The 22475-nt window shown below is 35.2% G+C and overlaps 1 protein-coding gene across 1 annotated transcript; it reads right to left on the reverse strand.

Moving 5' to 3' along the window:
• Positions 1-9945: 9945 nt before the first annotated feature.
• On the reverse strand, positions 9946-12918 carry TBL6 (TRICHOME BIREFRINGENCE-LIKE 6). Its single transcript, XM_089153514.1, has 5 exons — positions 12187-12918; positions 11841-12033; positions 11557-11747; positions 11319-11477; positions 9946-11236 (listed from the first exon to the last, which is right to left on the reverse strand). The coding sequence occupies exons 1-5, from the start codon at positions 12831-12833 to the stop codon at positions 10903-10905; spliced, it is 1524 nt and encodes a 507-aa protein (XP_089009640.1). The 5' UTR covers positions 12834-12918; the 3' UTR covers positions 9946-10902.
• Positions 12919-22475: the final 9557 nt, after the last annotated feature.

Genomic DNA, 22475 nt, shown 5'->3' on the forward strand with positions numbered 1-22475 from the left:
AGTCCCAAAAGAAAAAGGTGGGGGGGGGGGGGGGCTTGGAATGAAAATATACAAAAGATATGTGGTCAAGGGAAGTGACTGAATCAATGAATTAAACCTGACAAGACAGTGTCATCCCTTACAAGCCCCAAGAGAGGGACTGTGGACATGCAAGAAATGTCTGTATTCTGGTTGGGTTTTCAAATTCATCTGCTACTTGGGGACACTTGCTCCTGTTTACTACTAGATTCATTGTAATTATGTTTTTATCTTTCCCTCTCTTTCTTTTGTGGTTGACCTTTCCACTTCGTAGAATTACCAGGCATAGTATAATCCTGTAGACATGACAAGTTTAAGTGGCAAACACCAACACCTCATAAGTAAGGGGTCAAGAGTTCACATCTCCTTGGAATTGGAATTCTCTCCTATATATGAGTTATTCCATTCCCTATATATACAAGCTACAGTTAAAAAAGAATGAAAAAGAAAGAAAGACAGATAGGGGAAAAAAACCCGCGCACACTGCCGAGTGAGGAACTGGGTTGACTATGGGGAAGTTCAACAGTACTTCCCGAACCCTTTCTAACTGTAGATGTCAGAGTTATGCAACTCTAATTAGCCAATGAAATCAATCTATTATGAACTTAAAGAAACCAAGTCATTGTAGCAATATTTGAAGTTAGCTAAGATTCTTTTTTTTTTTTTTTTTTGAGCGGAAGGGGAATTTGCTGGGGATGACTTCAGAAATTCAATGTTTGTTATCTATACAAATATCATTATAGAGAGTATAGTTCTTCTAGTATATCTTATGTCCATCTTAGGCCTCTAGGCAATGGCATGCACTGCAGCATTGGCATTCCTAGAAAATACATTTCGAGTCTTTGACAGAGATAGTGTATTTGATGTGGCTGGTTTAAACGTAATGATCTTTTTGTTAATTTGATTCAACAATAAGATGACTGATACGGTGATACCACAGTTCTAAGCTTGTATTGAACCTGCTCGAATTGCTTGAGCTCGATATGTTAGGATCTTAACACTAGATTTTTCCATGTATTTATGTTAAGTTGAGTGATTCGATAAAATTCTTAGAATTAAAGATTCTAATAAAGAATATACCTCCACCCTCAAAAAAATCAAAAAAATCAAAAACACAAAAGGATTCTAGTAGAGGGAGATATTCATGACATTTTTCAGCATCACTTTGAAAAGATTTTGAAGGAAGGTCACACAGCTATCAATGAAGCTCTAATAGATATCGATTTGATTAAATATTTTTGGGAATTTAAGGGAGCAAAGGAGTATAGATCCTTTCGATGACCTATGTTGTGTTGAAGGGATATCTATATGATGCGATCGATTGCGTAAGGCCCGTGGTAGCAACAGAACCGGGGAAAGTATAAAGTATACAGAAAAAACAGTTCTTTTCTATATAGTTTTATTTTAGTATTAGATAGTGATCCCGGCTCGGTGAGTCCTTTCTTTTGTGATGAACTATTGGCATCAGTCCTACATTTTGTCTCTGTGGACCGAGGAGAAAGGGGGGTCGCAGTGACCAGCAGGAAGAGGTTGTTTTGGGGGGGAACCAAAAGGAAATTCCATTTCCAGTCCCCAGACTGTAAAAAAAAAACTAAAATTAGTCCTTTTTCCTTTCTTTTTCATTGGATCTCTACGGTATGATCGTTACTTAGATCTATGCCAAGGTTTCAAATGGAAAGGAAAGATAATCTTTACCTGAATACCTTATGTTAACCAATTTTTCGAAAATTCTCTCTTCTGATAATTGCACACCATTATGAGTGCATTTAACATGAATTTCCCTATTCCACGCTTTAAGTCTTCGTACCACTTGGGCATTCGAAATAAAAAAATACGAACGACATTTTTAGCTATTATCAACGAAGGCAATAGAAGATATTTCCTAAGAATCGAATGGATTATTAATATGCAACCCCTTATTGGTTGGGTAAATAGCAGGTTATCGCAGACTTTAACTATTCTCTCATTTACTTCTTTTTTCTCTATCAAGTCCCCCGTTTTTCCTTTTCTTTTTTCTCTTTAGAATTCAAAGGTTTGAGCATAAGTCCAAATTTGGATGGGATCAAGAAGATTGTATTCTCCTTTGCTCCCTTAAATTCTACAAAAAATATTGGAATTTTGTTGGGGAAATATCCTTGATTTGGTGACTAACTCTTTTGGTTTTCGGTAATCTTCTTCCTAAAATAAGACTTTAGTTTGTCCCTGGGCTGTAACCTGGCCCCTGCAGTCTCCATAGTGGGTCAGTTTGACGCCACTGCTGCTTCCATGCGCTGTAATCTGGACTGGTGGCGCTCTTTTACCCTTTCCATATCACGCCAGATCATCCTGATCATATCCTCTGTTGATGGTTCATTCATGACGGGTGGCTCTACGAACACGCCACCTAGGAGCCCTACTCATATTCAAAAGGCGCTACTTCAATTCAAGCGCAAGCCCCCCACTTTGACTATCAGCAAAGTACCAAAGTGGTTGCGTGAATGGAACGAGACGCTTATTATTCCTAAAATAAAGGAAGTGGATTCAGTATCGGCCAATCAGTTTATGTATGGCTGGTCAAAATCGTCACAAAAATTATTGGCCAAAGGTTGTAGAGGGTGCTTGACAGAATCATTAATAAATCTAAATCAACATTCATCCATGGCAGGTAAGTTGATAAAAAGATGTCAATTAAAAGCAAGTGCATAGATAGTGTAGTGACACCTCCTTCCAGGTCTCATGCCTATGATGCTAGATCTTCAAACAATTTTACTAATAATTTTGCCTTAAACATGCTCTAGTTTCACATCCCTCATACATCCAAAGAAATTGATAAGCGCAGGGACTAATTCTATTGGCCATGTAGAATGCTTTGATACAGGGACAAGGTTACGGAATTGCTCTTGATTGCACCAAATCTGAGTAACATTAATGTGGGTCTCATTGGCCTTCTGTAGGCCATCTATCATGCCTTGGAGTACCCCTTTAATTGTATCACAACCATCAAATTTTCCATATGTGATGATTTGAAAAAGTGTCCTTTGAAAGCTACCCCAAGCCCATCCATTTGGTTGTTTCCTTGGTTGAACCAATTCTACACACATTAGTGTTACCTCATTACTTTGCCAAAAAAATTGTAGAGTATTGCATACACATTCCAAATTAGCAAAGAGGGGTGGATTATTTTCCACCATGCAGCTTATTCCAAATGGAGTAAGTTGCATGTCTCTTGACCAATTAGAAAATGGTCTAATTCTTTCTTGGAGAATACAACCTCATTTCATAGTAATCAAATAGCATAGAGAGTTATCAACATATTAGGAAAAAAAAATCCATTGTAACAAACCAAAGTCAAAAAATAAATGTGGCATAAAATCACTAAGTCATTAGTGTGGAGGTTTCCAACCTAATGTCCTGATTCATTCATTTCAGTGACAACCAACAAACAGATGTCATGTCAATTCCTTGCAAGTTCCACAAAACACACAACAATAATGAATTGATGTCCATCGAGAAAGGGTTGCCATGGTAATCATGTATTTAACACATGGCAAAAAACCAATTTAAATTTAGGATGCATGTTCAATTTCCAAAAAAAAAATTCCACCAAGCAGCATTTGAGTATGACCATAGCGCAACTTTCCTATTGATTAGCTCCCTATAAGCAAGATTAGTGGTAAAAGAAATCCTAGGGCAAAGAAAAGAAATCCAAGACTCATGGGTCTCAGAAAACCGGATAGAGTTAAGGGAATCAGAAATCCTCTATGGAAATGATAAGTTAAATTCTTCTCTCCGATCAGCTCTTCATTCAACATCATGAAGGATTGTGTTCCTTGGCTGAAAGTGAGGATTTAAATCACCAAATCTTGTGTTAAGGGGACCTAAGGATCAAACTAGAAAGAAGTACAGTTACCATCTCCCACCTTCATGAAGACCATACCTAAAAGAGTATAAAGGATTTCCCGTAAATTGTTCCAAACTACAAAACCTAACTTTCAAATAACTTTTGGATCAAAGACAAAGGATTGGGGGAAGTGTTTAGCTTTAAGACATTGTATCCAAAGGGAATTGGGTTCCTGTAGCAGCCTCCATCCTTGTTTCAGGAGAAGGGCTTTATTGACATCTTCCATTCTTTTGAAACCTAGACCTCCATATTCCTTAGACAAACAACATCTATCCCAATCTACAAGAGTTAGAATTTTACATGTATTAAGGTGTTCAAACTAGAAGCGTTGGCAGAGACAATCCATTTTTCTGCAAGTTTCTTTAGAAAAGAGAACATACTACATGTGGTAAATGGCTAAAGCATTTAAAATAGATTGTATTAATACACTTCTTCTAGCAAAGGTCAAAAATTTTGATTTACATCCCTTATCCTATGAGTTAGCTTAGTTAGTAGGGATTGGAGATCCTTCATACGAAAGATATTTGTTCCTAGATACACAACATTGTTTTTCATTTCTTTAATTCCAAGGGTACTTATTAAGCATGTTACATTGTGGGAAAAGAACATTCCTACTAAGAAAAAAAAACCTCACTCTTATCATTCCTATGGCGAGTATGTTTCCAACAACATTCTTTACCCATCAAGTCTTTCATTATATTAAAAAAAGAATTGGTCATTTCAAACTTTTGGCAATCAAATGTGTAAAGCACATAATAAAGTCAACTTGCCTATTATGGATGGACTTATTTAATTGGGTTTGTCTTCTAATGGGTTGCTTTGGTAATGAATTGCATCACCGCAATCTTCTACTAATCAATGGATCAAAATCTTAATCTATCTCTCCCAGTCATGGTATATTGGTATTAGGCTGAGAGATCTTTTATCTCCATTTTTTATTTATTTTATGTGGTCAATTTTTATCTTTTATCATTAATCCCATGGGAAGTAGAGAGATTTAGGGAATCAATATCAAAATGGTGGGGAACAAATTTCTAATATGTATTTTGTAAATATATATCTTTTGCTTGGAAAAGTTCATATTTATGATAATGTTGCTTGGAAGAAATGCCTAACCTTTATTGCAAGGCTTCAAAACAAGAAATATACTTAACAAAAAAAATTTCTTGCATGACATTAATCCCAATGTGCACACAAAATTTAAAAAATGGTTCTCCCATATTTTAAGAACTCTGATGGAAATGGTCCATCAAAGTATCGTTGTCTCCTTGCCAAATTTGGAGTTCCAAAGAATTTTTTTTTCAAATGTTCAAAGGATTGGACATCAATTAAGGTACAAGGTAGGAAAGGCAAGAAATGTCCCTTTCCCAAGCAAGAAAAGAAATTCTACTTAAGGCTTCCACCTTATCAATGATAAGTTTTGCAGCTTCTCACTTCAAAATTGCTAAATATATCTCGAATGAATCATTAAATTTTTTTCAAGAATAATGGATATGTGAACCACAAAATGCATTTGATCAACTAGAGGGAAATTACATAGATCTAAATAGAAAAGATGATAGGGGACTATAGATCCCTTGCTTCAAAATCGAGCACTTAATGCTTAAAATGCTTGGAGGTTATGGAGTAATCTAGACTCTCGTTAGGCGTATATTATGAAGAGCATCTATTTTCTTTGTTCAGATTTTTTTCAGCTCAAAATTAGACATAATCCCTTATAGGGTTGAAAATCTTTAATCGAAAGGAGAGAGATATTTTTGCTTGGTTTATTATGGATTGTTAGACTTGGGAAGGATACTTATAGGACAACTGGATCCCCTCCCCCCCCCCCCCCCCCCCCCCTCAAAATATGCGTGAAAAGCTAGTTATCTCTATATGACTAAATCTGGAATCTTTTGGGTAAAATAGATGTATCATGTTTTAAATAATGGGCAATGATATGCTCTCCTGAGAGGTATCTTCCCTTATCAAGCTCCCCATAATTCAAAGCATGTGATGGAGGACCGTTATTGGAAGAGGATCTGGAAAGAAACTTTGCCAAAAATTGAGCGTTTTATTTGGAAGCTTCCCTATTGTTGTTTAGAAGGAAAATTGTGATCAACCAAGCTTGCAGAAGATGAGGTTTCTTGTTTGACTATGTGGAGCATTGCCTCTTTGAATGTCCATTTTCGAAGGCCATATGGTTTGGATCTCCCCTCTATTTCAACCATCCTCAATTAAGTTCCTATTATCTATAGTATATAATTGAAAGTTGGAATCCTAGTTTTAAGGAGGATAAAAACTTAATTCATAATAGATTATCTTTGATTAACTGTCTTATGTGGTACATTTGGAGGGCTAGAGATGACTTTGTTTTTTAAAATAAAAGTTGTTCTCCTAAAGATATGATCTGCATAGCTACAAAAGTTTTTGAAGAATTTGTTGCAGTTTCTCTCCTTACAAGTAAATGCTCATATACCTTTGGCCCAATCAGATGCCTCAACATCTTCAAATGGTATTGCATGGCACCCTAGGTTCTTTTATGCTTATTTGTGATGGTGCTTGGTGTGCTGACTCTCAAAAAGGAATGCTGATGGTGTTATTTTGGATTATCAAAGCCTCTTGATTTGAGCATTTCCTAGCGGCATCTTCAATGACTCAATTTTGGTGGTTAAAGTTTATGCTATTTAGTATGGTCTTCTTCAAGCTTGTAGAGTAGATATACAATATCTCAGTGTTGAACACAATTACTTGGATGTTGTCAACCAATTAAATTTGGAGTAAGTTACCAACTTTGAGATTCAGTCCATTGTGTAGGACATCTCAGATTTTGAAGCACTTTTTTACTTCTTGTATTTTCTCTCATGTTCCAGTATCTGCAATGTTGTTGTAGATTCTATGTTCAGGTTGGCGTTGTTGATTGAGTTTTCTACAGTATGGCCGTTTATCAATTCCTGGCTTTTGAGTTATGCAATGTAGATGATAGTGGTTGTAATAATTCATTTAAATGAAAAATTTTACACAAATGGAGTAAAGAGACCTTTTCTTCTGCAGCTAGACAGATTACAGACACCCAACATGCCTTGGAGGAGAAATAAAAGAAGCTCCCCTCAGCTGATGTGGAAACCCAAGAAAGAGCACTTTTGGACAAATTGCAAAGGTTGATGAGAGAGGAAAAACTCTAGTAGCACCAAAGGTGTAGGGTTCACATGGTTGCAGGCCAGAGATAGAAACACAACTTTCTTTCACTCACTTCAGCACAAAGAAAACAGAACAATGCCATCCACAAACTCAAGGCCAGCAATGGACAATGGCTTATGGAGGACTTGGAGAAAAACTCTAGTAGCACCAGAGGTGTAGGGTTCACATGGTTGCAGGCCAGAGATAGAAACACAACTTTCTTTCACTCACTTCAGCACAAAGAAAACAGAACAATGCCATCCACAAACTCAAGGCCAGCAATGGACAATGGCTTATGGAGGACTTGGAGAACAGGGAGGAAATTCAGTCTTATTTCTTAATTTTATATACTTGCTCCCAATCCGTATCTCCTACTACTTTTTTGGCTAGTTCTGGTCTATATACCTCATCAGCAGAAAATGATCAATTATGCAAACCTTTTTCTAGTGATGAAATCAAACGTGCCCTATTCTAGATGAAAGGGAACAGGCTTCTAGTATTGATGATCTACCCCTTAGGATCTACCACAAAAATTGGGACATTCTAGGAAATAACCTAGTTCTAGGAACTCAACATTTTTTTTGAAAAAGGCTATCTCCTTAAGAGTCTTAATAGAAGCATAATAACCTTGATCCTAAGGAGGAAATACCCTCAATAGGTTATTCACTTGAGACCTATTAGCCTGTGTACAGTACTCAATAAGCTTATAGCAAAATGTCTTGCAAATAGGCTGAAAACTTTCTTCCATAATATTATCAGCCCCACCCAAAGTGCTTTTGTCCCGGTAGAGTCATATTGGATAATGCGCATCTTGCACTTGGATATCTGTATTTTATAAAAATATCTAAATTCAGGATAGGATATGTGACTCTATAATTGGACCTATGTAAAGCTTATGACAAAATGGAGTATTCTTTATTGAGGAAACTGTTTAGGTTTCTAAGTTTTGATGAAAAGTCAATCCAATGCAATGCATCACTCTAATAGAATATTAGATCAAAGTAAATGGACAACTAACAGAGAATACTACTTCTCATCGATAAACTGTCCAAAAGACTCACTTCCCAAATGGGATTTCTAAGCTTCCAGGCATCCGTGTTTCTAAAGGTGGCCCTAAGTTAAATCACTTATTTGTTGTTAATGATTGCATGAAATTCATGCCTACAACACATTCTAATGCGAATTTTACTGTTCTTTCTCCAAGACTGCTCTCTAGTATCAGACAACATGTTAATCAAGCTAAGTCTTTTTCTCCTTTTCAGTAGGGGAACCCCTAACCTCACTAGAAGGCACCTCTCTCCTCCCCTGGAAGTAAATGAAGTCACATCACATGGCACATATTTCAGTTTGCCTTCTTCTTTTCATAAGTCAAAATCTGATATGTTTGTGCATTTGATAAAAAAAAAAATTGACCCATATGTTAGCTAGGTGGATGGGTAAATTGTTGACCCAAGTTGGGAGGAAGATCCTCATTAAAGCAATGGCCATTAGTCTTCCTTCATACACAATGTCACATTTCTTCCTACAAAAAGAAATTTGCAATAAACTCCCATAACTCATTAAAAATTGTTGGTGGGAAGGACATAAATAGTCTTGTATACATTGGATGAGTTAGGAGATCAATGTATCAATGTATGTTGGATTGGAGTTTAGGGATGTTCACCTTTTTAATACGGCATTCATATCAATATATGTTGGATTGGAGTTTAGGGATGTTCACCTTTTTAATAGGGCTTTCTTAGCCAAACAAGGCTAGAGACTCTTAACTCATCCCACCTCATTATGGGCCAAACTATGAAAGCAAAATATTTTGCTCACTCTTCTTTCCTCTTGGCTCTCCACACCAATGGGGCATCCATTTTGGCTAGGAAGTCCATAAACTAGGATTATCGATCAAAATAGGAAATGGGGCTCACACACTCATATGTAATGATCCTTGGCTAGCAAATGCCCCATCTCCTTTTATATCTACCCCACAAACTCAGTTCAGTCTACATGCTGCTCAAGATCTCATTGATTGAAATGTATGATGGTGGAAGTTGTCTTTACTTCATGCTTTATTCTCTTCTCTTGAGGTGAAATCTACAACTTCCCTCCCTTTACTCTCACCTAATTCTCAGGATGGTTGGATTTGGGAACATAATAAACATGGCTCTTTTACCCTAAAATTAGCTTACTTTCAATTGTTGCCTTCTGTACAAGGTTCCAATCAAGCTTCCACATCTCAATTCTCAAGTCACTCAATGGAACAAGCTTTGGAAGATTCATAAGCTCTTGATGATGAAGAACTTCTTGTGGAAAGCTGCTCATGGACTTCTTTCAACTAATGAGAACCTTTCTGAGAAAAACACTTCCCTGGGATCACGATTGAGCTGCATCGTCCGAGATCGCGGCGGGGGGAGCAATTTCGTGGCAGCTAAAGCATTTACCAATGAGGGTCTATTGGCTTCAATGATGGAGGTCGAAGCTATAAGGGATGCAACCCGGTTAGCTCTTAGTTTACAGTTGAACAAGGTGCTTATTGTTTTAGATTGTCAACCTGCAATCCTTGCTTTAAATGACAAGCCTAGCACTTTGGACTGGGCCTCTTGCAGCCTATCCATAGATGTAGTCCTCTTAGCTAATAGTTTTGATTCTAATAGTTTTAATGTTAATATAAGATTGGTAGTTGCTGACCAAAAAAAAAATTTGATTCTATTCACTTTAATTATGTACCCTAGTCAAACAATACCATGGTGGACTATTTAGCCAAAGGCTGCCTCTACCTCCTTTCATTGTACAAACTCTTATTTGGCCTCCTCAAGCATTGTTATGGAAAGCTTATATAAATCTTATTTGGATAAAGAAAAATGAAAAATTTTAGAATTTTTATTATGGCGTCCCCTTAAGTGGGGTCCAAAATAGTGACTGCCTCCTTATATGGTCTAAATTCTCCAGCGCCTCGATTGATTAAGTTCAAATCTTATAAAAGGCATTCGCCATTGCAAAACAGCAGAAACTTAAGCTCCAAACTGGTCCCGCTGAATAAATCCTATACTAACAGCCTGATTGTCTAGGGGAAGTTCCTAATTTAAGTTTAGATTTGAAGCCCCTAGTGGGGGAAAATCAATGAATGTTAGCCACCCTTGCAGCTTTGGTCAGGGGTAAGGCTTTACAAGAATTTGCATACAAGCATCTTGAAATGCCCTTATAAGCTGCTGAGCTACAACAATTGGGTACCAACCTTTCCTTCCAAAGCACATATGGTTTCTTGATGTGCATAAATGACATCATAGGAACATAGAGAAGCTAGACTATAGTTGTAGCTTGTTCCTTGCCTCTCTCATTCCCAACTCCCAGACACTTCAAATAGTTAAGGCTGCCAGTAGTTGGAGGGGAATGAGATAAGAATTACTAAACCATACTGCAATAGCATATGGAGATAATCGAAGAACATGGTCGACCAACTTCAGATTCATGCCTGTAGCTCAAATATGAGCAATCTGTTTCATGATCTCAAGTTCTCAACACATTGTATGTCTAAAATAGATAATAAGCTATCTTAACCAGAAACATACAGTTGTTGGAACCATCCCAGACTAGCCATCTCATTGGATTCTCCTGCCAATCTGGACCGGCACTTCCACAAATTTATGCTTACAGTGGAGCCAGATGCTTACCTTCCTTCAATTTGTTCCCAGAATGGGAAAACATTTTGTTCTTGAACTCCAAAACTATTCAAGCTGTGGGCATGAGGTGGAAAGGTTTTAAATCATCATCAAAAGCCAAAACCAGTGCTTGTGCGTTGCATTTATCCAGAGAACTGATACCTCCCAAGAAAAGGACTGAAATCATCATCAAATGCCTTATTTACTCAACGGAGCTCTACCTTTCAGTCTTGATTGCAAGTTGAAATACAACAATTCATTCCAGATATCAGGAACACCAGGAAGGCACCAATGACTACAATCTTGAACTCTTGAAGGATTGCTACTCACTGGTTTTCTTCCATACACAGATGGGTGACCATCAATCCTATACTCTGACAAACCAGTTACATTCAAGAAAGTTACAGGAGTCTTCATTTGCTGTATGACCTCCTCCACAATTACATTTCTTTGAGGGTATTTTACATGTGAGGTATCATTAATTGGTCGAATGGCCTCTCCACAATGTCCCCCAGAGTTCCACATGCCACCCCTAATAAATAAACAAAACATCACTGAGCAACGAGAAAAGAAGAGAGATTGGATTCTTTATTCAACACTTCTTATATGCTAACCTGAAATGAGAAGGCACTGAACTTTGGAAGAAAACTAGGGTCTTCCTTGGATTGATATGTCTGTCAACCCATGATGCCCATGTCGTCAGAGCTCTTCTGAAAGCTGTCGAAGCCTCAAGATAGGGATGAACTTGGTCCCTTTCTTGATAGTAATTCACCCTAGCATAGTGTGCAAATCAGAACATGAATCTGTCTATCTTGCAATAAAGAAAGCTTATCACAACTGAATCATGCTTACCCAGCTTTTGTTTTGTAATGGTTCCACCAATGTGCAGTGTTAAAAACAAGAATATCAGCTCCTCTCCATCTTGAAGAACCTTTATCAATGGTGTCAATTCGGAGAGTTTGAACACGCTTACGCCCCACTCTAGCTTTGCTTTCATGGACCAAGAAGTGGGTAACATAGTATTCAACTGTACAACTATATTCCTACAGAATCCAGTCTGATTACTTGAGTTCAAAGAACCAAAAAGAGAGAACTCAGTAAAAGAAAGACAAATTACTTCTTGCAGAATTGATTACCACAAATCTGAAGCTGTAATATCCCTTTCCCTTTGTGATTCGTCGTCCATGGGTCTCATAAATCTTTTTTGGATCAGTGACGGCTACTTTTAATAAGCATAGCATGGATTCCCACTGGTTCCTGTTAATTGAATCACCAACGAAAACCAGTCTCTTCCCTTTTATTAGTTCCAGCATTTTCACCGCATCGAACCTGAGTACAAACCAACAGATACCCCAGATCCATTCTCAAATCAAACAAACAATATAAGACATTGTAGACATCTTGGAACCCATTAGCTGATAAGCTTCAGTTAAGCCAACATTTTTAGAACTAAAATACAAAAAGGGAATGCAGAGTTGGTACCTTGGAATGTCGCAGTCATGTGGTTGCCATCTCCACTTCATATAATCAAGATCCCTTCTTCCATTAGCCTGACAATTAAAACCTTCATCTATAAAGGGACATGAACTGTTTGTATACAGCGGATAGTTCTCATCAAAAACCCACTTCCCAACTGTAAAATCACACTTGAGTTTCTTCGCCACAATACTCTGATCCACCAACACTTCATCTCTCCTTGATGGGGTCTCAGATTTACTGTATTTCTCTTGCTCTATTTGCAAGCAACCCTTTTCAGCTTCAGTACAGTTCTTCCCGTTTGTGACTGTAAACTCATTCTCTTCATCCTCAACCTCCTCAGCAACTGAATCCACAGCATTCCCAGAAGAATCATCTGATTCATCCAAATGGTCATCCAAAAGAAATGGGTTTTCCACCTCAATCTCTGTTAGGTTTCCAGTGAACACCATAGACCCATTTACATCGACGGATGAGAGAACCGGAATGAGGGAAGGCGTACTGAGCTGGATATGGGTTTCTTGAGCGATTGAAGGGTTGCTTCTGAGAAACCAGATAGAGAAGAAGACGAGAAGAAGAAAGGAAGAAGAAATGATAAAGGAGAGAATCAAAAGTGTTGAGGGCTTGACGGAGAAACTCCTCTGCCTTTGCATTTCTTCAATCTTCGATGAGAAAGCAATCAAAACAAGGATAGTTGAAGTATAGGAGCTCACGGCTATGGGTATCTTTGTTAGATTGGGAAAGACACTGAAAAGCTGCAGTTTTTATTTTATTATTTTTTTTTTTTTTTTTTTGGTAGGAAAAAAGCTGCAGTTAGTGAAGAGTGGATAGAGAGAGCAGTTCAGAGCTCGAGTGAGGGGTTAGTGACTTAGTGGTACTGAAAGGAGGAGCTTTAATTACCAAATGCCCCACGCGAATTATGCAAATCCTTAACTGCAATTTCTTCGCCTTGAGTTTTTCGCACCATTGTACAGCCGGATTATAGGGTTTAAATTGGAATTTGAAATTTTATACTCCAAGAAAGAAAATTGAAATTTAGAAATTAATGATTTTTTTGTTAGAGTAATTAATGATCGTGAAGGTAATGAAAAAATTAGAATCATCTGACAAAAAACAATTCTAGAATCACTTTTATATCTCTGTAAAAAAAATATGCTTTTTTGACCAAAAAAAATACAAAAAGAAAATTATATCTTAAAGTTGTTATATAAAATCTAAATGTGTTTAACCCAAAAAAAAAAATCTAAATGTGTTGTAAATATTTTTAAATGGTTCTATCAAAAAATTTTTATCTTTAAAATTATACTATAGTATTTAAACATGCTACTCTATCATACTAGTAGAGCTCAAGGGCATGATCCCATATCTCCATGGATGATTTGTATTTCATTTTTTTTTTTTTTTGTAATTTGTAATTTTTATGTTATTTTCCTACTAAAGAGGGGGGGGGAATCTTTGCGTTACTTACAATAATGGATGAGGTACAGATTCAATATCATATGATGGATATAGAAACATGGTCAATTCGTAGCCAAATGTTGGCATCTGATCCAATTCTGTTCATAAAAATGTTGATTCTTAATTGAAAAAATAAAGTAAGGTAACATTGACTCTAGATTTCAGTATCAATAAATACTATGACCTTAAAAAGACCTCCTCTCACTTTTGTGTGATACCTATACTTCTTTTACTTTGCTTCTAAAAGAAGTTAAGATAAAGGTAGAAGCGTAGAGCTTGTATTTTTCATAGTTGGAGAATAAATTGTAAAGCTCTTTTGTGGTTATCAATGGAGGACAGTGGATTCTTTTCATGAAATTTATGGGAAATAAATGTGTTCATCGTATGCCACCAAGAGTTCAAACCTTTTTTGGGTTTCTATTGTTGAGGTGCATATAAGTTAGCTCGGATGAACGTCAATTCCAAAAGGAGAAGAAAATTTCTGTAATTGATAATTCAAACTTCAAAGATATCCGAAATGGTGGGCTCACATGGAGGCTTCTGGTTTGGGTGGGCTGGATTGGGCTGGGCTGGGGTTGGCTTTGAAAAAAAAAATTCCCACAGCCCACGAGTCATTGTGGTTTAAAATGAATACTTAACAGTTAACACCTGCTGTGTCTTTTAAGTAGATTGTTGAATTGGGTTTAGCAGATTCTATCAAGAGAAAAATGATAGAAGGAAGAAGGAGGTAAAGGAGTTTAGATTACCATTTCTCTGTTCCAAAGGTGATATAATAGAGAGACTTGATCAATGCAATTGATGAAGAGCAAATTTCAGACAAAGAAAGGGGAAAAAATGAATGAAATCAGACTCCAAGATCTCCGAAGTAGGGCTCAAAATTTAGATTGAGTAAGACTTAGGTTAGCAAATGCGAAAAAAACTGATAAGGTAAGCCCCATTTTCACTCAATTGATCTTGCATAAATGCTACAAAATAGGGGCTTTGGTTTTTGGGGTATTTCAATTCATCCCAATTAAGTTTAGACCAAGAAAATTGTTGCAGCTTGAGGTCAAGAAATTGAAATAGTATATAAAAGAATCGCGCCTTCGAACTTCTATTTTTTAATTTTTTTGATAAGACTTTGGTCTTCACTTGTAAAGAAGCCTTTAGCATTAAATTGGCTCTTTACAAGTCTATGAAATTTTAAACATCTTATTGGTAGCATTTTAAAGGTCTCTCTAAAAAGGGAAAACATCATCGGCTGTGCACATCTCTCTGTTGTGCACAGTGCATTTTTGTACCAAATAATTGGCTGAGAAAATAAAGTAAATACAAGACTATTGAGGATTTTTAAATTTTAAAATTAAGCTTTTAATTTCAGCCAATCATCTGGTATAAAAATGGACTGCTCTGCACAGCAGCGAGATGTGCACAACTATTGATATTTTTCCCTCTAAAAATTAATGGCCTAATGACTATTTAAGAGCCGAATTCAAACTATTGTTTACCCCAAAAACAAAAAAATTCAAACAACTATTCATAAATATGAGTTTACTTTATTATGTGTTATAAGAATCTATTATTTAAAATAGAAATGATTCCGTGTCTAAGTTGGCTTTGCTGGTTGAGCTCTTGACTAAGTGATCCTTGTCTAATCCTTAGCTTTTGCAATTATGTAAGTCAAATGTCACTATTAGTGTGAATTCTTGTTCTCAATGATCTTTTTCCTTACCAAAAAAAAAAACAAAAAATAGAAACGATTTAGCCTGACCAATACTAAACCAAACCTCTATTCTAATAGATTAAGGTTTGTGCTCCTCTTACACTTCCTATTCATAAATTTGGAGGAGGATTCACCTCTGAATTATGATAAAAAATCAGAAGTAAGCAGCCTTCACTAAGTCTTAATATGTAATGAAAAAGTGTGAAAAAAACATATAACTCTACTATCAGGGTAGATGACTTGAACTCACCAAAACTGGGCTAGACCCACCACCACCAACCATAAAAGCCTTTTTGTCTCTTTGTTTTTTACAATTGCTTTCAAACATGAAAATCTTGTATGACAAAGAGGAAAGAGTTGCTTTCTTACATGTGGGTTCGATACATTACACGTTCCGTGGCGTTGGAATTATCTACTCGCAAGGATAGAAGATTATGTACCCATATGAACCTTCATTATGATTAATTTGGGGGCTTGTGGAAAAGGTTCCTAGGGCTAACCTGGAAGGTCCCTTTCCAGACCATCTACCACATATACAGACCCATGTGTAAACATCTTTATTAGATTCATGAACTAATTGCATGGTTCACCATGATTTTCTTTCTAAAGTTTCGGCTATATGAAAAAATTATTAATCATACATTTATGAGTCATGACTTCAAGTATCGACATCGTTTCACCCATATCAATATCAAGTTGTTCCTCTATTAAAAGGGAAACAGAAAATCTATGTTAATATTTCTTAGACTTGACTTCTATAGAGGAACCAACACAAATAGATTAAGACAGTCTTGTTTCTACACGAACCAAATCTAACAAAAATCAACATTGATCAAATGCCACGTGAAACTGGACCCAGAAAGACCCAACACCGAAGAACACTCATTATTGCACATTTTGGAAAAGAGGGAAGAGCGTCATATGAAAATGAATTCTAACTTATCCCCTAAAAACACTTTATACTGACAATCACCCATAGAATCTTCTTGGAAGAATATGACTGGCGTGTTCCAATAAGTGTCACCCTTGGCTATTAGGAAATCAAAGTCAAGTATTGATGTAAGCAAGTTAAACTTTTTAAAAATACAACAATACCCTTGAATGGAAAATCCTACACTCAAGCCGTCTTCATCTTCTTTTATCATCTGCAACCATATATTCCTCTTATTCCACTCTTGCGTCTTCATGATTTCAATTCTTCGCATGAAAATATTTTTTGTTTTCCTCTCCTGTATTATCTTATTCCCTTTAAACATGTGAGTAACATAGAAAATAGATAAATAAAAACTAACAGTGTTTGTAACAGAGAATTTGATTGATAAATTAGATAACTCAAAGGGTGATATTAGTATTAGGGGACAACTCAAGGGGCGCTCTAAAAAAATTTCTCTACCTTACTAAATGGTTTCAAGAAAAGTAATAAGTGGATGAGTTATGATATAATAGCCGCAGCTTCTAATATAAAGATAGTAAGAAAAAATAGATCTTGAGTTTTTTTCTTCTCTTGGACCAATGGATTTTCAGTCTTTATGACTAGTTTGATGATGAGTAGAATAGATAAAAGTGATGAAACGACATTAAATTCAGATATATATATAATAGAGTGTAATTTATTTAGCTATCAAAAAAAAATTATATTAAGTATGGGTGGATAGTTCATTGAGTTAAGCTTTGAAGTTTGACATATAATTATTACAAACACTGGTCTCTCTTTATGCAAATTAATGTCCATGGACATGGCAAACGAATTGAATGGTGGTGGATTGTCCTCTAGTCCGTGGCTTGGTGGATGATTGAAGAGTGCCAATCGATAAGATATTCAGTGATCAACACCAATAGCTTCAACTGCATCCATTAAACAGTTGATAATGAGAGAAGATCAAAACCACCATATCGGAATTAAATGAAAAGGGATATGCAGAGTTGTAGATAAGAATTATGGTTAGAACTTAAACCTTAGATCATGCTCTACGGATTTAGGTTTCTCAGGTTTTTTTTTTTTTTTTAATCTTTTTCAAGGTGAGAAGCAGGTTTCAGGGTAGGTGTCTGCCCCTTAACAACTAATATGATTAGTAAAGATCAATTATCACAATGTTAAATGTTCTAGGGTTTGTTTAAGGACTTAAACATGTCAAGATGGCCTCTTTCGACATTAGGACGAGTTGGCCATCACTAAGTAAGCAACAAATCTTGTTCAGAATTTCGTATTCTTTAAAATAATTAAGAAATAATAATAATTATAGCTTCAAACTGTTTGGATGTCATATCTTATTATTTTGGACATTTTTGAGATATAGAGACATGATTATCATTTGTTACGTTTATATTCGTAGTCTCTCAAAAGGGGTGTGGAGTGTAGAAAATAGGTTGTGCTTTGTTGTTGTTCTTCTTCGTCATAGTAAAACATCATCTCTATTTGGTTGAAAAACATAATTCTTGCCTTATTTGTGTGCTTTTATGTTACTTTTCCAACATGTATACACGTCATCTAACTACTTACAATTTTGATTTTTTCAATTAAAAGTGACACCATACCTCTTTATGTTTCAAAAAATGTTTGGGCACACCAAATTTGGAGTTGTATTCTTATGTTAGTCAATCCATTAATTGTTACCATTAAAGTAGCATTTAGTTACTTTAATTCAAAAGCTACCCATAATAGTATATGAGATGATCATAACACACCTATCCTATTTCGCATAAGTCTTTTTCGTTTCTATTCATTCTCTTAAATATGTGATCAGCCATTTCAAGCCAAACCCTAGTTTAAGAGCGAAATTAGGATTCAACATTGGAAGGCTAAATAATGAGAGTCCGAATCATCTCCCTGTTGGTGGAGAAGTGTTATTTTTTCACCGCACGCATTGTGTGGGTCCATATGTGGCCCTCGCTTCTAAATTATTTTATCATATTCATATGTGGGCCCACAGATATTAATAGTATACGTAAATTATTCATAATGACATTTTTTTTGGACAAAATATAGATAAATTAAAATATAAGAATCACTAACAAAAAAAACTCTAACCGGAATAAGTCTTTTTAATTTTAATGAATGTTTTCTCTCATAAGAAAGATCTCTTACAAAATCAATATTACAAAAGGAAAGGGAAAAAAGAAAAAGAAAAAAAAAAAAAGCTAGCACATGATTTCAACATAAAATTTTAGATGCAAACTCTTTTTTTTTTTTTTTTTTTTAACGAGATTCAAACCAATAGTAACTAATTACCTTACAAATTATAGATATTAAATTTTTATATATAATTAAATAAAAAGAATAACAAAAAAAATCAATAAAAAAAAAACTATAGGACCAAACAAAAGAATAACCAAAAATATTGAGAGAAAACAAATAAATTGAGAAAAAGAAAAAATACCTAACTGTGGAGAATATGTAGAAAAGATAAGATAACAAATAGAGGGGAATTTTAGGGTCTGTTTTGTTACATAAGTCTAGAGATTTCAAATCAATGGAGTTATAATTCATAAAATTAACTGTTTAGTTAACTTGAATTTGTTGAAATTTCATTATGAAACACTATTTGGTCAACGTGATTTTTGTGAATGCACAAATGTTTAGTGCTTTTATGGTAAGGGTGAACATACCCATAAATTTATGGATTCACGTTTTTAGTGTCAAAAGATGAATTTCTATATTTCATGAATCCATAAATTTTCACTACCAAACGGGTATAAATCTCGTATTCATGAATCAAAATATGTGAAATCTTTGGATTCATGTAACCAAACAGGCCCTTAGAATTGAGTGGTTAGTTTCTAATTGAGAACGATATTTATACTTGTTATTTTACAATTAAAAACTATTCTCATTATTAGGGAGAAGCCAAATATTAATATTTCACATGTGAGAGTGAGATTAAAAAAAATAACCAACAGGGGTTGGTCCAAGTGGTAAGCAACTTGGTCCGCTTAAGCAAGGTTCCGATATCGAAACCTTGTGGATGCAAAAAATTCCTCCTGGGAGACTCACCCACCACAGCTAGGTGTGCGACCCGGGTCAAACACCGAATTAGTCAGGGCAAAGCCTTGCAACCAGGGTTGGCAACAAAAAAAAATAATAATAATAATAAAAAAAAATTGACGGCAGTATTTAATACATTGGCCCCAAAGTATTTTTGTCTCTGCCTTAGTGACTTTCAATAAATAATGTTGTAATGTAATGTCTTTTTTTCTGTTTGAAGAGAAATAGAGGACCATATCCACAAAAAAATGATAATTACTATTTTCTTTTTGTACAACAAGTTAATTACCAATTAGACTTTATTCTTTATGAAATTAATATTGCTTTATCATTTCTAAGAATGTTAAGAAACTGTTAATGTTAGATGTATAATTTCAATTTTGTCGTTTGATAGGATATCGATGCTCCCTTGTACTATTGCTTGATTACCACTTATTATCATTTGTACTTTTTAAAATTACTAACTCAACTTTTAAAAAGAGATAATTATTATTTTCCTCTTGTACGTTTTACTACAACTTAATTGCTAATCAAACCTTATACTTTATGAAATTACTATTGCGTCTTCACTTTTAAGAGTGTTAAAGAAATTATTAAGGTAAAATGTGTAATTTCAATTTTGTTCTTTGTATATGGGACGATCACAACACCCCTATCATGTCCTGGATAAGTCTTTTTCATTTTTATTCATTTTCTTAAATCTATGATTGGCCATTTGAAGTCAAACCCTAGTTTATGGGCGGAACTAGGATTCAACATTGGAGGGGCCGAAGAATGAGAGTCCAAATCATCTCCCCGTTGGTGGAGCTCGCATGTTTGTTTTACGAAACACATATTGTGTGGGTCTCTATGGAGCTCCCTGTACTTTATCCCCTTAGTACTTTCATAATGACATTTTTTAATTTTAAGACAAAATGTAGGTAAATTAAATTATACGAATCATTAACAAAAAAGAATATAATAAAATAAATCTTTTTATTTTAATGTTTTCTCTCATAAAAAATATCTTACAAAATAAATATTATGAAAAAAAGAAGAAAAAGAAGATAGCACATGATTTCAACAATAAAATTTTGGCAAACTCATAATTTGTTTTTCAGAGGATAAGAGATTCAAATAAATGGTAGTTAATTACCTACAAATCATAGATATTTAATTTATAATATAAAATCAAATAAAAAATAAAGAAAGTAAGATTATAAGATCAAATAAAAAGAATAATAAAAAAATTTGAGAGAGAGAAAGAGAGTGAGAGAATAAATAAATTGAGAAAGAGAGAAAATACCTAATTGTGGAGAAAATTCCAACTTTTCACATAAAAAGGAGAGGGGGGGGGGGGGGGAATTTTAAGAATTGAGTGGTTACTTTCTAACTGAGAAGGGTGTGTATACCTGTTATTTTACATTTAAAGACTATTTTCAATATTTAGGGGAGTCTAACACTGAATATTTCACATTTGAGATGAAAGAAAAAAAAGAAAGAAAAAATTGAAGAAACTAAGGAGCATTGTAGGGGTTTATTTTGTGTGTGTGAACAGCAGGAGAGGTATTTATATATATAAAAAAGAGATAATTATTTTTTTCCTCTTGTACTCTAACTTAATTATCAATTAAATCTTATTCTTTATAAAATTACAATTATCTCCTCACTTCTAAGAGTGAAAAGAAACTATTAAGGTTAGATGTTGATGCGTCCAAAATTTGCTCAGCCCTTAGATCTCCTCGTGATGACTTGCAAAACGAAAGTGTCAGATGTGGCCTGACCGCGGGGTCGGGAGTCCACCTCCGAAGGCTAAGTCAGTTGATGAACTTAATCACAAATGGCTCTGTTAGAAGTACATAGCTAAGGAAAGAACTGGGAAAGGTGATCTAGATAGTAGGCCGCTGATAGTTTTACGTCTATCAATATGTATCTGAATCTGAGTCTGGGTCTCAGATTGTGTGTTTTTCAGATCCACATCACCTCGTATGGTAGTGAGGTTTATATAAAGTGTACCTTCGAATCTCCTTCGTTGGATGCACTTGAGCCTTATTTGGATAGTCGCTGGATCTTAACAGTTAGATCCGTTGAGTAATAGACTTCTACTAGTTTGGACTAGTAGAGGACTCTTGAGATAACCTTTAGGTTACGTGATGATTATCCCTTCGATAATGATTATCCGCAGCCGTCAATTCGAGTTTGCCATCATTAGGGTAATTAACTTAATCCATAAGTCAGATTAGGGCGTGCTTGTAGCTGAATAAGTTTTCTTCCTTAGCAATCCATCTTCTGGATCCGGTTCGCTTGGGAGCGAGTCGGTTCCCTCTGTCTCGACCGGGGTCGAGGGTCGAACCAGGTATGAACCCGGTTTGATCATAATTTCTCCATATCAGATGTGTAATGTCAATTATGTCTTTTAATATGATTACTTTTGTCCCCTTATACTATTGCTTAATTACAATCATATTATATTTTATATATTTTTTTAAAATTACTAACTCAATTTTTGAGTCTACCTAAATCTCAAAGTCTTATGCCTCCAATCCCATTAGTTAACGGATAACAAGACAGTTTTTGTATTTTTCAAAGGCCATTAAATCACCCTAAGGTTTGGTATTATTTATTTACTCTTTTCTTTACGTTATCTCATTGGGATCTAACTCATTGAAATTCAATGGTATTCTATATAAATTTCCAAAATAAATGTAATTTAAGTGGACCGTAAACATTGCAAAATTAGAAGGGGGGAGACAATGATAATTTCATAAAGAGTACAAGGGGAATTGGTAATTACTTCTAAATAATAATAAAAGTTTAAGATTAATTTTGGGTTTTTGAAAATTTTTGATGCCGCTTCCATCAATTAATTGACGGACTTTCATGGAGGAGAGAATAGTAATTTCCGCAAATCTAAGTGAATTAATATTTAAAAATTATAGGGTATAATAAGTTTATACCCGTATAACCGCATAAGATAGAAATTAGATGTCGGAGGCATTAATAATTATTTGGAAAAAAAAAAGAGAGATAAATTCAACCAGAAAAAAAGAGAGATTAAAGTATCCACGTGGCAGAGTGCCAGTGAAGAAGGGACGGGAAATGGCGGTGCATTGTGAAAGATCGCCCTATAAATAGGTATGGGCAGATAGGCATCTCACTGACCCGTTCCAACTC

Source organism: Hakea prostrata, chromosome 4 (assembly GCF_041222555.1).
Source record: "Hakea prostrata isolate BN-2017 chromosome 4, UWA_Hpros_2, whole genome shotgun sequence".
Lineage (NCBI taxonomy): Eukaryota > Viridiplantae > Streptophyta > Magnoliopsida > Proteales > Proteaceae > Hakea > Hakea prostrata.